This window comes from Neophocaena asiaeorientalis, unplaced genomic scaffold (genome assembly GCF_003031525.2).
Source record: "Neophocaena asiaeorientalis asiaeorientalis breed wild unplaced genomic scaffold, Neophocaena_asiaeorientalis_V1.1 scaffold7, whole genome shotgun sequence".
Lineage (NCBI taxonomy): Eukaryota > Metazoa > Chordata > Mammalia > Artiodactyla > Phocoenidae > Neophocaena > Neophocaena asiaeorientalis.
In genome coordinates, this window is record NW_020185337.1 from 8,581,938 (window position 1) to 8,599,412 (window position 17,475).

At 36.7% G+C, this 17,475-nt stretch overlaps 1 protein-coding gene across 6 annotated transcripts in view; it reads right to left on the reverse strand.

Annotated features, from left to right (window-relative positions):
* Nucleotides 1–5,759: 5,759 nt before the first annotated feature.
* Nucleotides 5,760–17,475, reverse strand: part of BANK1 (B cell scaffold protein with ankyrin repeats 1) — a 315,016-nt gene continuing 303,300 nt past the window's right edge. For 5 of the 6 annotated variants that reach the window (XM_024736054.1, XM_024736053.1, XM_024736052.1 and 2 more), the window contains exons 14-17: nucleotides 12,730–12,759; nucleotides 11,476–11,531; nucleotides 10,133–10,197; nucleotides 5,760–9,879 (exon numbers count right to left, since the gene is read on the reverse strand). In XM_024736054.1, coding sequence (XP_024591822.1) covers nucleotides 10,138–10,197; nucleotides 11,476–11,531; nucleotides 12,730–12,759 — 146 coding nt within the window. In that variant the 3' untranslated portion in view covers nucleotides 5,760–9,879; nucleotides 10,133–10,137. The remainder of the gene's footprint in view (nucleotides 9,880–10,132; nucleotides 10,198–11,475; nucleotides 11,532–12,729; nucleotides 12,760–17,475) is intronic. The other variant, XR_003001982.1, reaches the window with a different exon arrangement.

The following is a 17,475-nucleotide window of genomic DNA, read 5'->3' on the forward strand; positions in this document are numbered from 1 at the left end:
TAATGGCCCTTGATCTTAAGAAAATCTTAGTATTTAGTCCAGAGGTAAATAAAATGGATCAGAAGGCTATACCAAGTTTCCTCACTGGACCACTGCATTTGATGGACGGGACTCTCCTTTAAGTGCTAGTGTCAGGAATGTCAGGAATGTCTGCTCAGCCTCACAGCCTAGGAAGGAAAATACATCTGAGCAAATGATATTGTGACTCAAACTAACCTGGGTCACCCATTAGTATTCAGTTCATTGACTTTTTAAAAAACTTTTTTTTTTACCTTTGTGTATCCACTATATATATATATATAATTTTTTTTTTTTTGTGGTACGCGGGCCTCTCACTGTTGTGGCCTCTCCCGTTGCGGAGCACAGGCTCTGGACGCGCAGGCTCAGCGGCCATGGGTCACGGGCCCAGCCGCTCCACGGCATGTGGGATCTTCCCGGACCGGGGCACGAACCCGCATCCCCTGCATCGGCAGGCGGACTCTCAACCACTGCGCCACCAGGGAAGCCCTATCCACTATATTATAAAGCTAAAAAAGTTTTATAATCCAGCCACAGATCTGATAAATGTTTTATTTGGTGCCAGGCTTTGTAAAGTTTGTTTTTCTGCAATCTGGACCTTCTAAGTATGGTTAAAGTCAGATTATAAGGTTATGAATAATGAGGGTTTGAACATATTTAAAGAGGAAGTAATCATATTCAACAGAATCTAAAAATTTTATGTCAAGAAGAGAGCTAACAAAAGAAGAACTAATCAATGAATAATTTAATGCTGTTGCCTTGATTATAGATGTAAGTGAAATTCTTCCTGAATTTGTAACTTGGTATCTTTAGATTTTGATGAAAAAGTGAGTTTAATGAAGGTCATTTGCTTTAACTAAATATTCTTAAGAAATAAAGAGAATATAAATTCCATAACTAGGTAGTCCATGAATAAAGAAAGGTTTGGCTGTACCTTTGGTAATACTGGCATTTAAGTTTACTAAAGTTATTCTGTAAGGTATTATATATATGCTTAGATTATATAAAGTTCAAAAGGATTTTATTCTGATTATAAATATCTGAGTAATCTGATAATATTGTATTAGATTGATTTGAAAGTTGGAGGAGGAATAAGTTACTATTTTATGAAGCAGATAACCCAGATGATGACCTCATAACATTTATTCATTTAACAAACACCAAGTAAGCACCTGAAATGTGAATTGAGTGCCTGAAGTGAACATTGGGCAGTGGGGTAAATAGACTGGAAATTTCAGTCAAGAAAAATGTTATCGGATAAAAACTAGTGAAAAACGGAGTTAAATTAGACCCTTGATGTGACTCAGTGTACTAGTCAGAGTTCCATATAAGAAACAGAAACCATTCTAGATATTTCAATGAAAAAGGAATTTAGTACAAGGAATAAAGAGCTTATAAAATCTTTCAAAGAGCTAGAGGAGTTGGCTTAGGTTAACACTACTGTCGCCAAGATCCAGAAGTCAGGAAGCAGTTGTGCTTATTACCACCATCACTGGCACTACAACTGCCTCAAACCCGTGAAGCTGGTGACTAGACCCTCGGATGTGGATTGCACTGGCCACCACCAACACCACCACCGTGAGTCCGACCTCCTGGCCAGCCTCCACAGCAGCAGGGAGGTGCTCTCTCTCTCTCTCTCACCTGCATCTTCCATATCTCCCATGAGACCATCTTGTTGGTGGAACGTATATCACATGGACCCCTTCCTGCTGGAGAGCCTGACAAATGTCTGCATTAGCCTCCCAGAACCTTAAGTACAGGGTCTTCATAGAAGGGGATGAAAATGGATGCTAAATGCACATCCTGCACTTTTGGTCTATTTTGAAGACTCATTATAGCCTCCAGTAAGCTTTTTAGGAGATGAACAAAAATATCAGGAAACTTTCCCCGAACTATTCTACATTCACAGGTAAACCTCACAAGTGGCGAAAGCTTAACTGTCAAAATGTGATACAGATCCCCATGGATTAAAGGACTTTAGACATATAGTCCAAAATTTATCTTAAAATAAAATTTTAACTTCCATATTTAGCACAAAGAGAACTATTACCACCTCAATTGTAATGTCCCTAATGATACTGAATCCAGCTTTACTTGTTTATTGTACTTCAAGATAAGTACTGACTAAAGATGATGATGATAATGATAATTCAATGTTTACTGAGCATTTACCAAGTTTCAGGTGTTTCATACGCATTATTTATTTAATCTTCAAAACTACCCAATGGGGGCTTCCCTGGTGGCGCAGTGGTTGAGAGTCTGCCTGCCGATGCAGGGGACACAGGTTCGTGCCCCGGTCCGGGAAGATCCCACATGCCACGGAGTGGCTGGGCCCGTGAGCCATGGCTGCTGAGCCTGCGCGTCCGGAGCCTGTGCTCTGCAACAGGAGAGGCCACAGCAGTGAGAGGCCCACGTACCACAAAAAAAAAAAACAAAAAACCAAAAAAAACTCCCCCAAAAAACTACCCAATGAAATGCTACTACTATCAGTTCCATTTTACCCATGAGGAAACTGAGAATTAGATTAATTGACTTGACCAATGTAATGCAACCCACCAAACTTTACCCTCCCCTGTCTTCTCCATCTTGGCGAATGATACCATCATCCACAAAACTGTTCAAGTCAAAAAATTCCAGCCTTATTCATATTCTTTTTTCTTACCTCCACATCAAACCCACACCAAGCACTATTGACACTACCACCAAAATGTGTCTAAAATAGTCCCCTCTTTATCACCTCAATTATCACTCTAATCCAAGCCGCCAGTATCTTGTGGATACCACACTAGCTCCCTGACTGTCTGCTCTTGCCTATTTACAATCCATTCTTTGTTCTGCAGTCAGAATAATTTTTTCTGCTTAAAATATTTCAATGGTTTTTCACTGCTGCTTTAAAAATGTGCTCCGAGTAGTAAATAGAATTTAAAGTACCACTTTGATTACCAGGGAAGTAGTGAGTGATTTAAAAGTTAGAGGATGAAATTTTAGTTTTCTGAATTTTTTGGTGGTTTTGGGTATCATTGCTAGCAGTGTTGGATCCCATGTTGGGTCTGCATAATTCAGAAGAATCCCACATAGGCAAATGTACTGAAAACTTACTAAGTTCAAGAAAGTCATACAGATAGCTTATTATTCACACCACTCTAAAAGGTTCCCATTTCTGTGTTTTCAATGCCAGATGTGTATCTATACTGAGGGATTGTGATATTGGAGAAAAACACCTAAACACAAATGTAAAAGCAGATGCAGGTGGCAACAGACAGAAAATACTAAGGGAGATATTACAATTTACTGAAACATATCAAAGGAACACAGGGCATTCACGTTTCTTGGTGGGTAACTATAAGAAATAGAATACATCCGTACTATGGAGAAGCACTGTGGATATCTCAAGGAAAGGAATCTTCTCTCAGTAATGCTCTTATTAAGCTGTAAAGATAAGAACTGTGTGGGAAGGTCCCACTGGTTCCTGGAACTAGTTTCCAGTAGTTTGCAATATTAAAATGTGTATGTTTGGTGGCATGGTGCACATAATTCTAAGGTGGCACCGTGATTCTTACCCCCTGGTGTCCACACTTGGTGTTAACCATTTCCCCCATTGTGTGTAGGTAGGACTTTTGACTTGTGACAGAATATGGGAAAGTGAAGGGTTTCTCAGATATAGTTAAGGTCTCAAATCAGTTGAATTTGAGGTAATAAAAAGACATATCTTGGGTGAGCCTGTCTTTTTCAGCTAAAAGCCCTAAATGAGGGATTGGGCCCCCTTGAGATGAGAGACTCTTGTGGGCTTGATGGAGTAAGATGTTGATGACACCCATGTGGTAAGTTCTCATGTGAGGCCTCTAGGACATGAGGGTGGCCTCCAGCCAGAAAAATAAGGTGCCCTCAGTCATCCAGCCACAGGAAATGCATTATTCTGTTAACCTGAAAGCAGATTATTCCCCATTTGAGCCTCCGGATGAAAATTGAGCCTGGTTGACATCTTGTTTGTAGCCTTGTGAAACCCTGAGCAGAGTACCCAGCTAAGCTATGCCAGATTCATGACACATCGAAACTTTGAGATCATAAATGTGTTACTTTAAGCTGCCGAGTTTGTGGCAGGTTGTTATATAGTATAGAACACATGTAGCTTCAAAACTAAGAACAAATCTGAGGCTTTGTGCTTGGACAATTGATTCCTCTCTGGCTTGTTATATTCTCTCCAGTTTGTTGCCCCTAGTGCAGCTGAAGTGTTCATTTCAAAATGCAAATGTGACATTCTCTTTGTTAAAATCTCATTTATGATTTCCATTGTTTTCTGGAAGAAACAGAATCCTTAATATTGCCCTGCATGATCTATTCTTATCATATTGTATGTTTCCCTTTGCCTGCTGTGCTGTGGTCATACTGGCTGTATTTAGGTTCTCAGATGTTGTTTCTTTGTGCCACAGGGCTTTTGCACTTGCTATTTTCTCTGGTCTTAAACTATCGCTGTTCTTTTGTGGTTTAAAAAAATTTTTTTTTCGAAATAATTTTTCTGCCATATTCCGAAGAATGTTGCTGTTTCCCCCGTTTCCATTTCAGGGGCTGAAACATGAGCAGAACCTTCACAGATATTTACTTTTCTGGCTGAAGAACTGGCTTATTCTTTAGGAAAGCATAATGTTTGTTTCTCTATTATCTTTTTCAAGAAGGTGAGGAAGCAGATAGCTCTTATAGTCACAGATGGTTTGTTTTGTTAAATCCTAAAATATCTCTTGAGACCAAAATCCAGTTGTGAAGGTGTATAAACATCTCACTCAAAATAAGCCCTAGAGATCTGCTGTACAACATTGTACCTAGTTAACAATAATGTATTTTACACTTAAGAATTTGTTAAGGGGGTAGACCTAATGTAAGTGTTCTTATAAAATAAAATAAGATGTATATAAAATAAATAAAATATCTCAATCACAGTACTATAATGTATGGAAATCAGGGTGAAGAGAACATATGGTGATCGTAAGTAAGGTTCTTATGCTCTTCAACAGTGTTAATGACAAGTCATCTGCTGGGATTCCCTGAGTCTGCTGATGCAGAAAATCTGGGAGGTACTGGGCATGACTTGCCATGTCTGAGTTACAAAACATCTCATTTTGCAACATTATGACAAATGCCAATGTCTTGCAAGGATGCTTAGGACTCCTGAGGGTGACTGCAGATGCTCTTAATGAGTGCCAGGCATGAATGCCAAAACAGCCTCGGCTTACACTTCCCCGAACCCCTTGCCTTTCTTTTTCTCAAGTGAAGAAAAGAGAAAGTGCTAGTGGCAAAACCATAGCACTTTTTTTTTTTCTTTTGCGGTACGCGGGCCTCTCACTTGTGGCCTCTCTCGTTGCCGAGCACAGGCTCCCGACGTGCAGGCTCAGCGGCCATGGCTCACGGGTCCAGCCGCTCCTCGGCATGTGGGATCTTCCCGGACCGGGGCACGAACCCGTGTCCCCTGCATCAGCAGGCGGACTCCCAACCACTGCGCCACCAGGGAAGCCCCAAGGGCAAATTTTGAATGCCAAATAAGCCTCATGCATGCCACCACTCCCCTTACCCTCCCCCATCATTCTTCACAGCAAACATCACTGACTGATTTTGACACTGTTTGCCACTGAACCCAGGTTTCAGACGCCGTCTCAACATATCACAGCAGGCATCCTTCATCCAGTTTTTCTTTTCCCATTAAATGGAAAATGAGACCAGCTTACATATACATAAAATGTAAGTCAGTGTTTTTCAAACAGTATAGATTTCTTTATTGCAGGATTAGTCTTCAATACTTGGATGTCTAATATGCTCTTCTAAAAGGGACTAAAATACATAGCACTTTCTCATCTCACTTGATCACAGAAACCCTTTTAAATTGAATATGCGTGAGTTCCTTGTAACACAGTTTGGGAAATACTGTACTTTACACTGATGGATATTTCTGCTTGAAGCTTCTCATGTTTATGGGTGATCCAGGTGGTCATTCAACATTTTGTAAGCATTGGTTTTGTAAATAATGATGTGGATTTGAATCATATGCTATAAGGCTGTGCCTGAGAGCCAGTCAGATAACAAGTCACCTATATCACACTGTATTCACATTTCAAAGAGGATTATTTTTTGCCAACTATCTTCACTGAGAATTTACTTGGAACCAAAAATATACTAAGCACCTATGTCTCATTTAAGCGGAGTGACCGTGTATCTCAGCTTATGCTGGAGGTATGCCTGCCTTTTTTTTTTTTTATCACAATCATTAGCAGTACTGCATTTTAAGTGTCCTAATAGTGTCCTATTATTAATTAATATTTTTACTTTTAGTTCTCAAACCACCTATGCTGATGTTGGTATTGATAACCCCACTTTACTAATGATTAAATAGGGCTCAGGGAAACTGGAAAACTGGCTTAGTTTACATAGCTAGGATATAGGTGAGCCAATATTCAAACTACGTTGGTCTTTCCTCAAAGTTCATGCTCTTGAACGCAATACTGCACTTCTCATGTAAGCACATGATGTCATTTAATACCTGTAAAATTATGTAAGAATCTGCATTTTGAAGATGAGAATATTGAGGAAATCATATACTGTAATTTATAAATTTGAAGCCTATTTTATTTATTTATTTATTATTGGTTTTGGCCGAGCCTCACAGCTTGCAGGATCTCCGGGATCTCCCCGACCAGGGATCAAACGCGTGCCCCGTTCAGTGGAAGCACGGAGTCCTAACAACTGGACAGCCAGGGAAGTCCCAGGTCTATTGTATTTAGAATCTTGTTTTTGCTGTCTTTTGTGTGGCAGTCCCTGCCTTTAAAGGTCATCTCCACAAAATAAGGAAGGCCAACAAGTATGGTTGGCAGGTACAGTTACAGAAAGTACTGCAAGGGGGGCCTCATACCAGCCCTGTGCTGATTAGCTGGGAGTGACCAGATCCGGCTCATGAGCAGACCTCTTTCCTAAATATTTACCCATTTAGAAAAGCAATATGCAGTAAAATTCAGGTAAGTCCAAGTTATTAAAATCAGACCCCCTGAGCATTAGAAGAAGGAACTCAGATGAGCAAGTGCTTAGAGCATGAATAGGATATAATAATGACTTAAGTTACAAGGTCATTTTCATTAGAACAATACTGAGAACAGTCTCATTTTCTAAAAATTGGAGTCTCCACTGGTAGCATAATCTAATGTTTGATTTACAAAAATGTTTAAGTCATGTGTTCTTTTGAGTACTTAATGGTCCATTTAAGTTACACCATATGCACTTCAAAATATAAACACTGATTTATGCTATCACATGGGTTTCCACTTCCAGAAAATTCCATATAAAGTTAACTGTTTTTATTTTAATAACATTCTTCTAAGTGTTAATCCCATTTTACTTTATAGTGTAGATCAGAGTTTCCCAACCTCGAAGTGTTGACATTTTGGACAGGACATTTCTTTGTCTTGTAGTTTATTGGATGTTCATTAGCATCCCTTGTCTCTACACACTAGATGCCAAGAGCACCTTCTCTGAAGTCATGACAATAAAAAGTGCCTCCAGATATTGCCAGATGCCTTAGTTGAGAACCACTGGTCTAGATGCTTCTTCTTCTTTATCCTAGAAAACTAAGTAGAAAAGAAGGGAATTAATTTTAAACATAAAATTCTTTTGATAACATTTAATACCAGTCCAGATTTCTTTAGAAGTCAGAGTCAAGTAAATTTAAGAGGAAGGGGGTGGTTCTTGTGTACATTAAGAGTAATGGATTGGGAACAAATCCAAATTGAGAAAGGGATGACAGGAAAGATAAGGTATTTTATTACCTACTGGTTGCTCAGGCTTCCAGAATCAGCACAAAATCTTCAGAAGATTTCCCATACAGGTGTTTCCTTTCTGGCAGTGACTGGGGCTCTTAGGCAAATGCCCCAAATCTCCAAGGAAAGCTCACATCTTCCTAGTCTACTAGTCTAGATCCTGACATATGATCTCTTCCATCACTAAGAACAAACTTCTGTAGCGTGGCTCAAATTTGATAGACAGTATTCTGTATGTTAAGAATAAAGCCCAGAGATGAAAAAATATTGCTTCCTTCTGGGTATTCTTATCTGGGGTCATTCCTAAATTTGGATTACCCTTCCTCCGCCTTTGCGTTTCTCTACTTTTCATCTCTTCCTTCAATGCAACAGGCTTGATGTGAACTTCTCTGATCCCCCAACTCCAAACTTCTCTGTCTACTATGATCTGGACAAGGCTAATAAGTCAAGGAGGGGAGGGACCATGGTTCAGGAGTCATAGGGAGGACCTCAGTTATTTTTGGTTTCTTTTCCTCCCTTTCATTGTGATGACAAAGTAGTAAGATTTCAAGGACCAGAGTATCTAGGGAAAGAGACTATTAAAGGGGCTTTTTGCCATGGTTTTATTCTAAACTAGCCCAGTTCAGAAGGATAGAACTTAGAGGTGCTGACTTTAGATTTCTTTCCATGTTAAAAAACTGAATAGCATTTTTGCTTTATCTCCCACTTCCACCCTGAATTGCGTCTCAGGTAAGAAATGATCTAATTGCTTTGTAATTAGAAAAGTTGCCATTTTACCTGTTACTGGATTTCACGTTTTTAATAAGAATAGAATTGACAGTGGAATTGTAGGCACCAGTCACAGGCCTATATGGAAATTCTTACTTTAGAGATAACAGACACATCTGAATTTTATAGATGAAGAAAATTATAGAAAAGCAGTTGGTTTTCCTATTGCTTTTCATGACTCTTTGGGTGGGACAATCCACAGAAATGGGGGCTCAGTATGTGGAAGGGCATTCCATTTCTTGAAAGCTTAGATGTGAAACTATGGACCTAATTTCCAAATGTCATAATCAAGAAGCACCTTCCGTTAGGGACTGATCAAACTACTATGTTATTTTTTTAAAACCTGAGCTTAAGAGTGTTAATGGTCATGAGAAACTTATGGGCAGTGTTTTGCAGAATCACTTAAAATATATATCCCTATAAATCACTGTTTAGAAGCTAGAAAAAAATCATTTGTGTGTTTACCTTATGGGCCCTACACAGTGAAATTAAAAAAATATTTGGTAGACTTCTCTCTGTAAACTGGTAAGCAGAAGAATTTAGTGGTTAATTCTCATACATTTATTTTGAAAAGTCAGACATAGCTTTAAACATTTATTTAATTTGCAGTGGGTAGAAATCATAGAATGATAAAACCACATTCTATTCTAAGCTTATAAATTGCTTCTAAGAAATGGAATGATGAAATTATAAACCTTTTAATAGAGAATATAGGTTGTGGAAATGTATATTAATTTGAGACACAGAGTTAAAAAAATAATGTTCTCAAGGTTATATGCAAACAGGCTCTAAAAAATGGAAGGTTGCTGCAAACATGATGTGACAATAATAATTAGAGCTCTGAATGTGAGAAGTTCAGAAACCAGACCACCCACTGGAAAAGCAAATATGTACAAAACAAATTTGTATTTTTTATGCTTATTCTAATTGTAGCGGGGAGTAAACGATTAAGGTTAGCCCATTAAACAGGCCCAGTAGCTTTGCTACAGAGCATTTAACTTCTCTGCTCTTGTTTTTCTTCAATTTTAAAAATGGGAAATAGCTGCTTCAGTGGCAAAGTGCATTGTAAAACGCAAGAATTATCAAAGAATTCAATTGCTCTGCAGCATTTAATTTTCATGTTGATATACTCATCTGAAGAGGTATAATGCCAATAACTTGTGGCAATAATGAATTCTGAAATTCAAAAGCTTGCTTCTGCTTTCACAGTATAGATTTGTCCTGAAGACAGCAGGCAATCCAATGCAAGCCTGCTTCACCCAGAAGGTGTCTGCAGATTTTTGAGTTTTATTATAATAACCTGAAAATAAGATCACAGGAAATGTATTAGTGACAAATGGATCATCATCTGAAATTGATTACCTAGCATAAAACCACCCCTATAATAAATCTTTCTAAAGAACAATCACCTTTACCTTGAAAAATACACATGTTTATCCTTTCAGGAGAAGACAATGAAATATTTAAGGTATTCTGTTTGCTAGACAAATGATTCCTTCACGTTCCTAATAAGCCTGCTTTAGGTTTTCTAAAAAATACAGCTGGTATTTTACCTTGTTTAGTGATCTTTCCTGCAACAGAAACCAAATTCCTTTTCAACTTGGAGTCGAGCAGGAAGCTAAGGAAAAAAAAAAATAGAGTTAGCATTTCTTCATTTTAAGGCTGAACAAAGAAACATGATAAAGTCACAGCTGCCTTTCACAGTCACAGAAAAACAGCTTTGTAGAGGCAACTGGCAAGACAGTCCTCCATCCTTAAAGGAAAGAGTCATTGTAAAGCTCAACTACATCAAAGTCCTTCAGTTCAAATTTTATTTTCTTTTTGAGGGAGAATAGCCTAAGCGTTGGGAATCTGTATTCTTTTCCTCTTATCCAAAATCTTGCTCTCAAGATCGTCCTCCAGATCTTGTAGAATAATCTTTGTTTAACAAAGATATTTTCATAAACTCCTGGGCTAGGTGGTACCTCACAATTCTGCTACAGTCAAATGAGTCTCATGAGTCTGTGTGCTGTAGACCCATTAGGTCCATATGTGCTGTAGACCCATTAGGTCCATATGTGCTGTAGACCCATTAGGTCCATATGTGCTGTAGACCCATTAGGTCTATAGCTCATTGGTGGGCCACAGAATGATCCAGAAACGCAAATACTTCAAGCAGTTCTTAAGGGTGAATGACTTCTATAATTACATATGATTTATTTGAAGCATGAGAGCTTAAGGAGTTATTAAAATTTGGTAAACTAAAATGGGTTTGTTATGGGCCCTAATTCTGGATTTTAGCAAGAAATCCAGCTGCCAGATGACCCTGGGTAACAGTGCAAATGTCGTACATCACATACGTAGATAGTTGGAATAGCATGATTTTTTATGAAGAAAAATTTGTGGATAGGACATCAGTTGGTGTTGTCTTGAACTGGTCTTGGTTCTCCATTGCTACTGTCTTAGTGTTATTTCTGGCTTCTTGTTAGCAATTTACTTTTGGTTAACTTTACAATGTGAAATAATGCATATTTATATAACAATATTTTGGCATTACATTTTTTCTTAACACTAGACTTTAAGGATTGTATAAATCGTGGTTCAAATAGGCTCATCATGTTCCTTTTGCTAAAGAAGATGTGTTTATAACTCCTCTAAGATTTATTTGTTCTGTTGAATTCATCCACACTTGGGCCTCGGTGCCTTTTTCCTTTGAGTTCTTTCTTTCCTTTTTTCAGAACAGTTAATTTCTTTAAATTATTGCTCATGGATTTTGCACACAAATGCTTATGTGACCTATTTAGTTCACATTTGTTGGAATGTCTCAAAGCATAGTCAGCATAGAAGGCTTTCATATTCCTTCTCAACAAAGAATTCTTTTTTGCATTTTATAAAAATGAAGAAATATACAACCCACCTTATTGCCAAAGGGTATGTCATATGACACATTTTCATTGTGGGCATTTTCATTACCTAGAAATACAAACTCTGTTACTATCTCTTCACTTGTTCACACATTTAATAATTCCTTTATTTAGCACTTAAAAATATATATGCGAAGAACAGGATATGGGTAAAGAGAAAAAATATTAAAGAGATCCAAAAGGGCATATTTAAATAGCACCCTTGACAAGTATGTATTAATTTCTCCTACACATAGGGATTGACTAGAATAGGATACTCAAGGAGCTGCTTCAGCTCAGAAACAATCCAACATCTTCGAATAACAAGCTCCACTTGATTATGCCTTTTTCTTCCTTTTCTCTTCCCCATTTACCAGAATCAGGCAATTGCAAAGCACACTTTTTTTTTTTAAATAAAAGTTTGTTTCTACTGCTCCACCTTGGCCCATGCTACTTCCTGCTTTTCTCACAGGTTTCTCACTTTCCATCCCAGCCACGTGCCTCTCCATTCCTGCAGTCAGCCCCGTGCTTCAAGGCTGCAGGCAGTGTTTGGAGCTCATGGGACAGCCCCCAGCTGGCCTGCAGCTCCCCTCTACCCTGCCTACCTTCTGCACCCATCCTCCCCCATCACACTGAAGGGAACCCCTCCAGCTATTGCGTGCCATTCCAATTTCATTTGTCCTATCAACATCTCCCACTTATCAAGCAGTTAGCTCCATTTGCACAAATCATCATCTGTTTTTATAGTAATCTCCACGATAGAATTCTTTTTTTTTTAACATCTTTATTGGAGTATAATTGCTTTACAATGATGTGTTAGTTTCTGCTGTATAATAAGTGAATCAGCTATACATATACATATATCCCCATATCCCCTCCCTCTTGCATCTCCCTCTCTCCCTCCCTATACCACCCCTCTAGGTGGACACGAATCACTGAGCTGATAGAATTCTTATCTGCATTTTACAAATGAGGGAACTGGGGCTTAAAGAGTTTAAGCCAAAGGCCACAGCTAGTAAGTCGTGAAGAGCCAGGTCAGAGTTCAAAGCAGGTGCTTTTTTTACTATATCACAATGCCTCTAGCATTGCTATTCTAGAATCATCTCACATTTATTTTGGATGTCAGGTGGTTTTGCTTACAAATATAAAATCTCTGTGAGTTTTTACGGTGACCAGCTTAATCACATTAGGTTTACATTAATGTAAAAGTTGGTTTACTATGAACTTTGTTTTAGTCCTAAATCCTTCTATAAACACCACACACTTACCATTGGGATGGTGCACAATGGTGAGCTTATCTACAAGACAAAAAAAGCACATTCTACTGAGTTTTGCTCAATATTTATCTTAAGCTTCCTTCTTATTGTTTGACTACTTTTGTCCTTGAAGTGACTATGTAGTTTCACACGTGATTTATACTAACCTCCAGCCACTAAGTGTGAAACTACGTCTTTTAAAATTTTTGTCTTTTTTCCTTCTGACACTTGTCCCACATTATTATGATTTTAGATATATTTGACACTTAATAAAAGCTTCCTACTCTGCTTTTTTTTGTTGTTGAATTCTTTTTTTAAAAAAATAGATCTTTATTGGAGTATAATTGCTTCACAATACTGTGTTAGTTTCTGTTGTACAACAAAGTGAATCAGCCATACGCACACACATGTCCCCATATCCCCTCCCTCTTGCATCTCCCTCCCACCCTCCCTATCCCACCCCTCTAGGTGGTCACAAAGCATCGAACTGATCTCCCTGTGCTATACAGCAGCTTCCCACTAGCCATCCATTTTACATTTAGTAGTATATAATGTTCATGCTACTCCTGCTCTGCTTTGATATTCTTTTAGCCTGAGCTATTCAAGTATTTTTTAAAATTAACCTTATTCAGAACTACTTACATACAGTACAAGTCACACATTTTTAAGTGTATAGGTTGATGACTCTTGACAAATCTATACAGCATATACCCATCACCCCCATTAGCACAGAGAACATTTCATCTCCACAGAAAACTCCCTTGTGTCCCCTTACCTCAATTCTCACCCACCATTACCCCTGATGGCCCCTGAGCTGATTTCTATCTCTATAGATTTGTTTTATCTAGAAGTCCAGATAAATGGGATCTTACAGCAGGTATTCTTCTGTGTCTGGTATCTTGCACTCAGCATAATATCTGTGAGATGCATTCTGGTTGTGTGTGTGATAGTAGGGATCCCTTTTTACTGCTGAGTAGTATTCCATTGTGTGAATATATCACAATATAATCACCTAATCTCCTATTGGACATTTGGATTGTTTCCACTTTGGCTATTATGAATGAAACTGCTGTGAACTTTCATGAACATGTTTTTGAATGAACATATTTTCCATCTTTTCTTTCTCTTGAATAGCTAGGTTATCTATCAATAGTAAGTGCATATTTAATATTTCTAAAGTTGTCACAACACTTTATACTCCCATCAGCAATGCATGCAGTGCATGTCCAGTTCTTCCACATTCTAATTGCTTAACTTTGACAATATTAAAAAATTGTAGCTATATTTGTTGTGTATTGGTACCTCAGTGTAATTCAGTTTACTTTTTCCTGATGATTAATGATGTTGAGCATGTTTTCACATGCTTATTAGCTATTTTTCTTTTTGTGAACTAAGATCTAGGTACTAGATGTGCTCACTGTTGCTGGGCTGTCATTGTTTCTAGGTGCTCTCAGCAGACAGAGCCAAGGAAATATATATACAACTATATTTCTATATTTATGTGTAACATATATATTGGGTTGGCCAAAACATTCATTCAGGTTTTTCCATATGATCTTATGGAAAGACCTGAACAAACGTTTTGGCCAACCCAATATTAACAACCATGAGTTGTTATGCTTTTACCTCCAATTCCAATCCAATACTACAAGATTCATTCTGGGCTTCCTTCTTTCCTTAGTTGTAACTCCTTTCTCTGACAATAGGAAACCTGGCTCTCATTATCAATAGTGAATTTATTTGTTTACTCAATGCTAGAATATACATAAAGTAGTTTTGAAATTGCTTAACTATACCCCTGTAGAGAAATAAGACCTACTAACTGGAGTATAGAATACAATCTTTATGTACTGTTTTTTTCTTTTAATTTTAGTCTTAGAATATGCTGTTTTCTAAATTTATTTGTTTTTTTTTCCTATCCCCCTTTAGTGTGGATATGTTATTTATTTTATTTGTAATACTGCTAGGTTCGTTTTCTTCTGCTTATATTCCATCTTGTCCCCTTCTCAGTCCCATCCTAGTTTGCTGAATATGTAAAACATTAACAAAGTTCTAAAAGTCAGACTACAAAGAGATTTACTCACAGAAGTGTAGGGTTTTTCCTTTCTTTCCCCTTTGGAGTCAGGTTTGGTAAATTTTATTTTTAATTAATTTGCTCTTTTTGTCTGAGTTGTTTAATGTATTGGCAAAACTTAATTATATCTCCTTAGAATCTTTTTAATGTCTGTAGGATCTGTTGTGATAGCCTAACTCCTGATATAGGTAACTCTTGCTTTCTCTTTTTTGCATGATCATTTTTGCCATGGGCTTATCAATTTCATTTACATTTTTAAATAACTAAGTTTTGGTTTTGTTAATTTTCTCTATTATTACTCTGGTTCATTGATTTTTGATCTTATTATTATTTTTTACTCTCAGCTCTTTTTGGAGAGTTGCTTTTCATTTTCTAGTTTCCTAAGGTGGAAGCTTAGATCATTGATCTTAAATTTTTCATCTTTTCTATTTTCACATTTATAGCCATGTATTTCCCTGTAAGTACTGTTTTGGTTGCATTCCACAATTTTGTAATGTTGTGTTTTCATTATCATTCAGGTTGAAATATTTCCTTGTGATTTATTTGACCCCATGCGTTATTTTGAAATGTTGTATTTAATTCTTAACTATTTTGAGAGTTTTTTTCTAATTTCTTAATTAAATTCTAATTTATTTCTGTTGTGGTAAGAGATAAAAGATTTCAAAAGACTGAAATCTTTCAGAGAACATACTCTGAAGATTTCAATCTTTTTAAATTTATTGAAAATTTTCGATAGTCCAGTATGTGTTCTGTCTTGCTGAACTTTCCATGTACACCTTAAACAAACATGTATTCTGAATTTTTTTTGATGCCCTGTTCTGTAAAGTCAATTAGGTCAAGTTTGTTGACAGTGTTGTTTAGATCTTCTATATTGTTACTGATTTTTTTCTATTTCTTCTATCAATTACTAAGAAATAGGTGAAAACATCTCTGAGTACTATCAAATTTTGCTTCATGAGTTTTGAGAAAACTCATAAATACATACACAGTTTAAGGTACACAAATATTTAGGATTTTTGTATCTTCCTAGTGAACTGCCCTTTTGTCAGTTTGTAATTTCCTCTTTTGTCTCTTGTAATACTCTTTGTATTGAAATTCATCTTGTCTTGTATTGATATAGCCATGCCAGCTTTCTAATGCTTACTATTGGCATGGTAGATCTTTTACCATCTTTACTTTTAACCTATCTGTGTCTTAGATTTAAAATGCGTGGCCTTTTAGATAGCACAAAGTTGGGTATTACTTTTTTATCAGGCTGGAAAATGTCTACCTTTTAAATGATACTTTTAATCTATTTACATTTAACACAATTATTGATATGACTCAGTTTAATACTAACATCTTGTTCTTGGTTATTTACTAATCCATTTTGTTTATGTTTTTGCTACTTTCCTGCTTTACTTTTTGGTGAATCAAATAGCTTTTTAGTGTTACATTTTATTTCCTCTATTAGTTTCTTTATCTATCTATCTATCATCTACCTACTTTATAACTAAGATATGTACCATTAACTTACAGTCTATTTAGAGACAATAGTGTACTTCTTCATGCTTCATGTCTTACACTTGACACTTCATCTTTCTTACCTTAATCTTTCCTCTTCTTTATAACTGATTCTTTATATTCCATACTTGGAACTACATGTTACAAAAATTTTGCAACCATATAATTCCACTTATCTGCACCCTCTGTATTTGCATAATTGTTTTCACATCTTTTCCTTCTTCATATGCTATAATCCCTAATTTAAGTGTTACTATTTTGCTTTAAACAGTTGTTTTTGAAATAATTTATGAGAAAAAAGAAAACATAATATTTTATTTCTATCTGCTTTGTAAAATTTTCAGTGTTCTTTATTCCTTAGTGTGGATCTGAGTTTTTGTTTGTTAATAACCCCTTCACCTTGTATGACATTCTTTAGCATTTCTTACATTGCAGTTTTGCTGTCTATGAATTCTCTGATTTCGATTATCGGAAAATGTCTCTATTTCAACAAATTTTTGAAGGTTATTTTCCCTGGATATACAATTCTAAGTGGTCATTTGTTTTTCTCTTAGCACTTTAGAGATATTACTGCACTGTCTTTAGTCCTCCATGTTTCTGATAAGCAATTAGTGAATATGTAGTGAATATGGAATATGCTTATACTTTTCCCTCTATATGTAAAGTGTCTTTTTTCTCTGGCTGCTTTCAAGAATTTCTCTTTATCTTGACTTGAAGTAGTTTGACTACAAGATGCCCAGATGTAGTTTTCTTAACAGTTATGCTAATTGGAATTTTTTGAAGTTCTTGGAACAGTATGGAGGTAGCTTACATTAAATTTGGAAAGTATTTGACCACTATTCCTTTTAAAATGTTTTGGCCCAAACTCATTCTTTTTTCCTCTGGGATTCTGATTACATGTATGCTAGACTGTCTTATATTGTACTACATGTCTCTTAGGCTCCATTCATTTTAAAGTCTTTTTATCTCCCTGTTCATCATATTGGATAATTTCTGTTGATCTGTCTTCATGTTCATTAACTCTTACTTTTGCTATATCCAATCTGCTGATAAGCTCTTCTGATAAATTTTTCATTTTTCTTATTGTAATTTTAATTTCTACAAATTTCCATTTGGTTCTTTTACATAGCTTCGATTTTCCTGCTGAGATTTCATATTTATATACTCCTTAAAACCATATT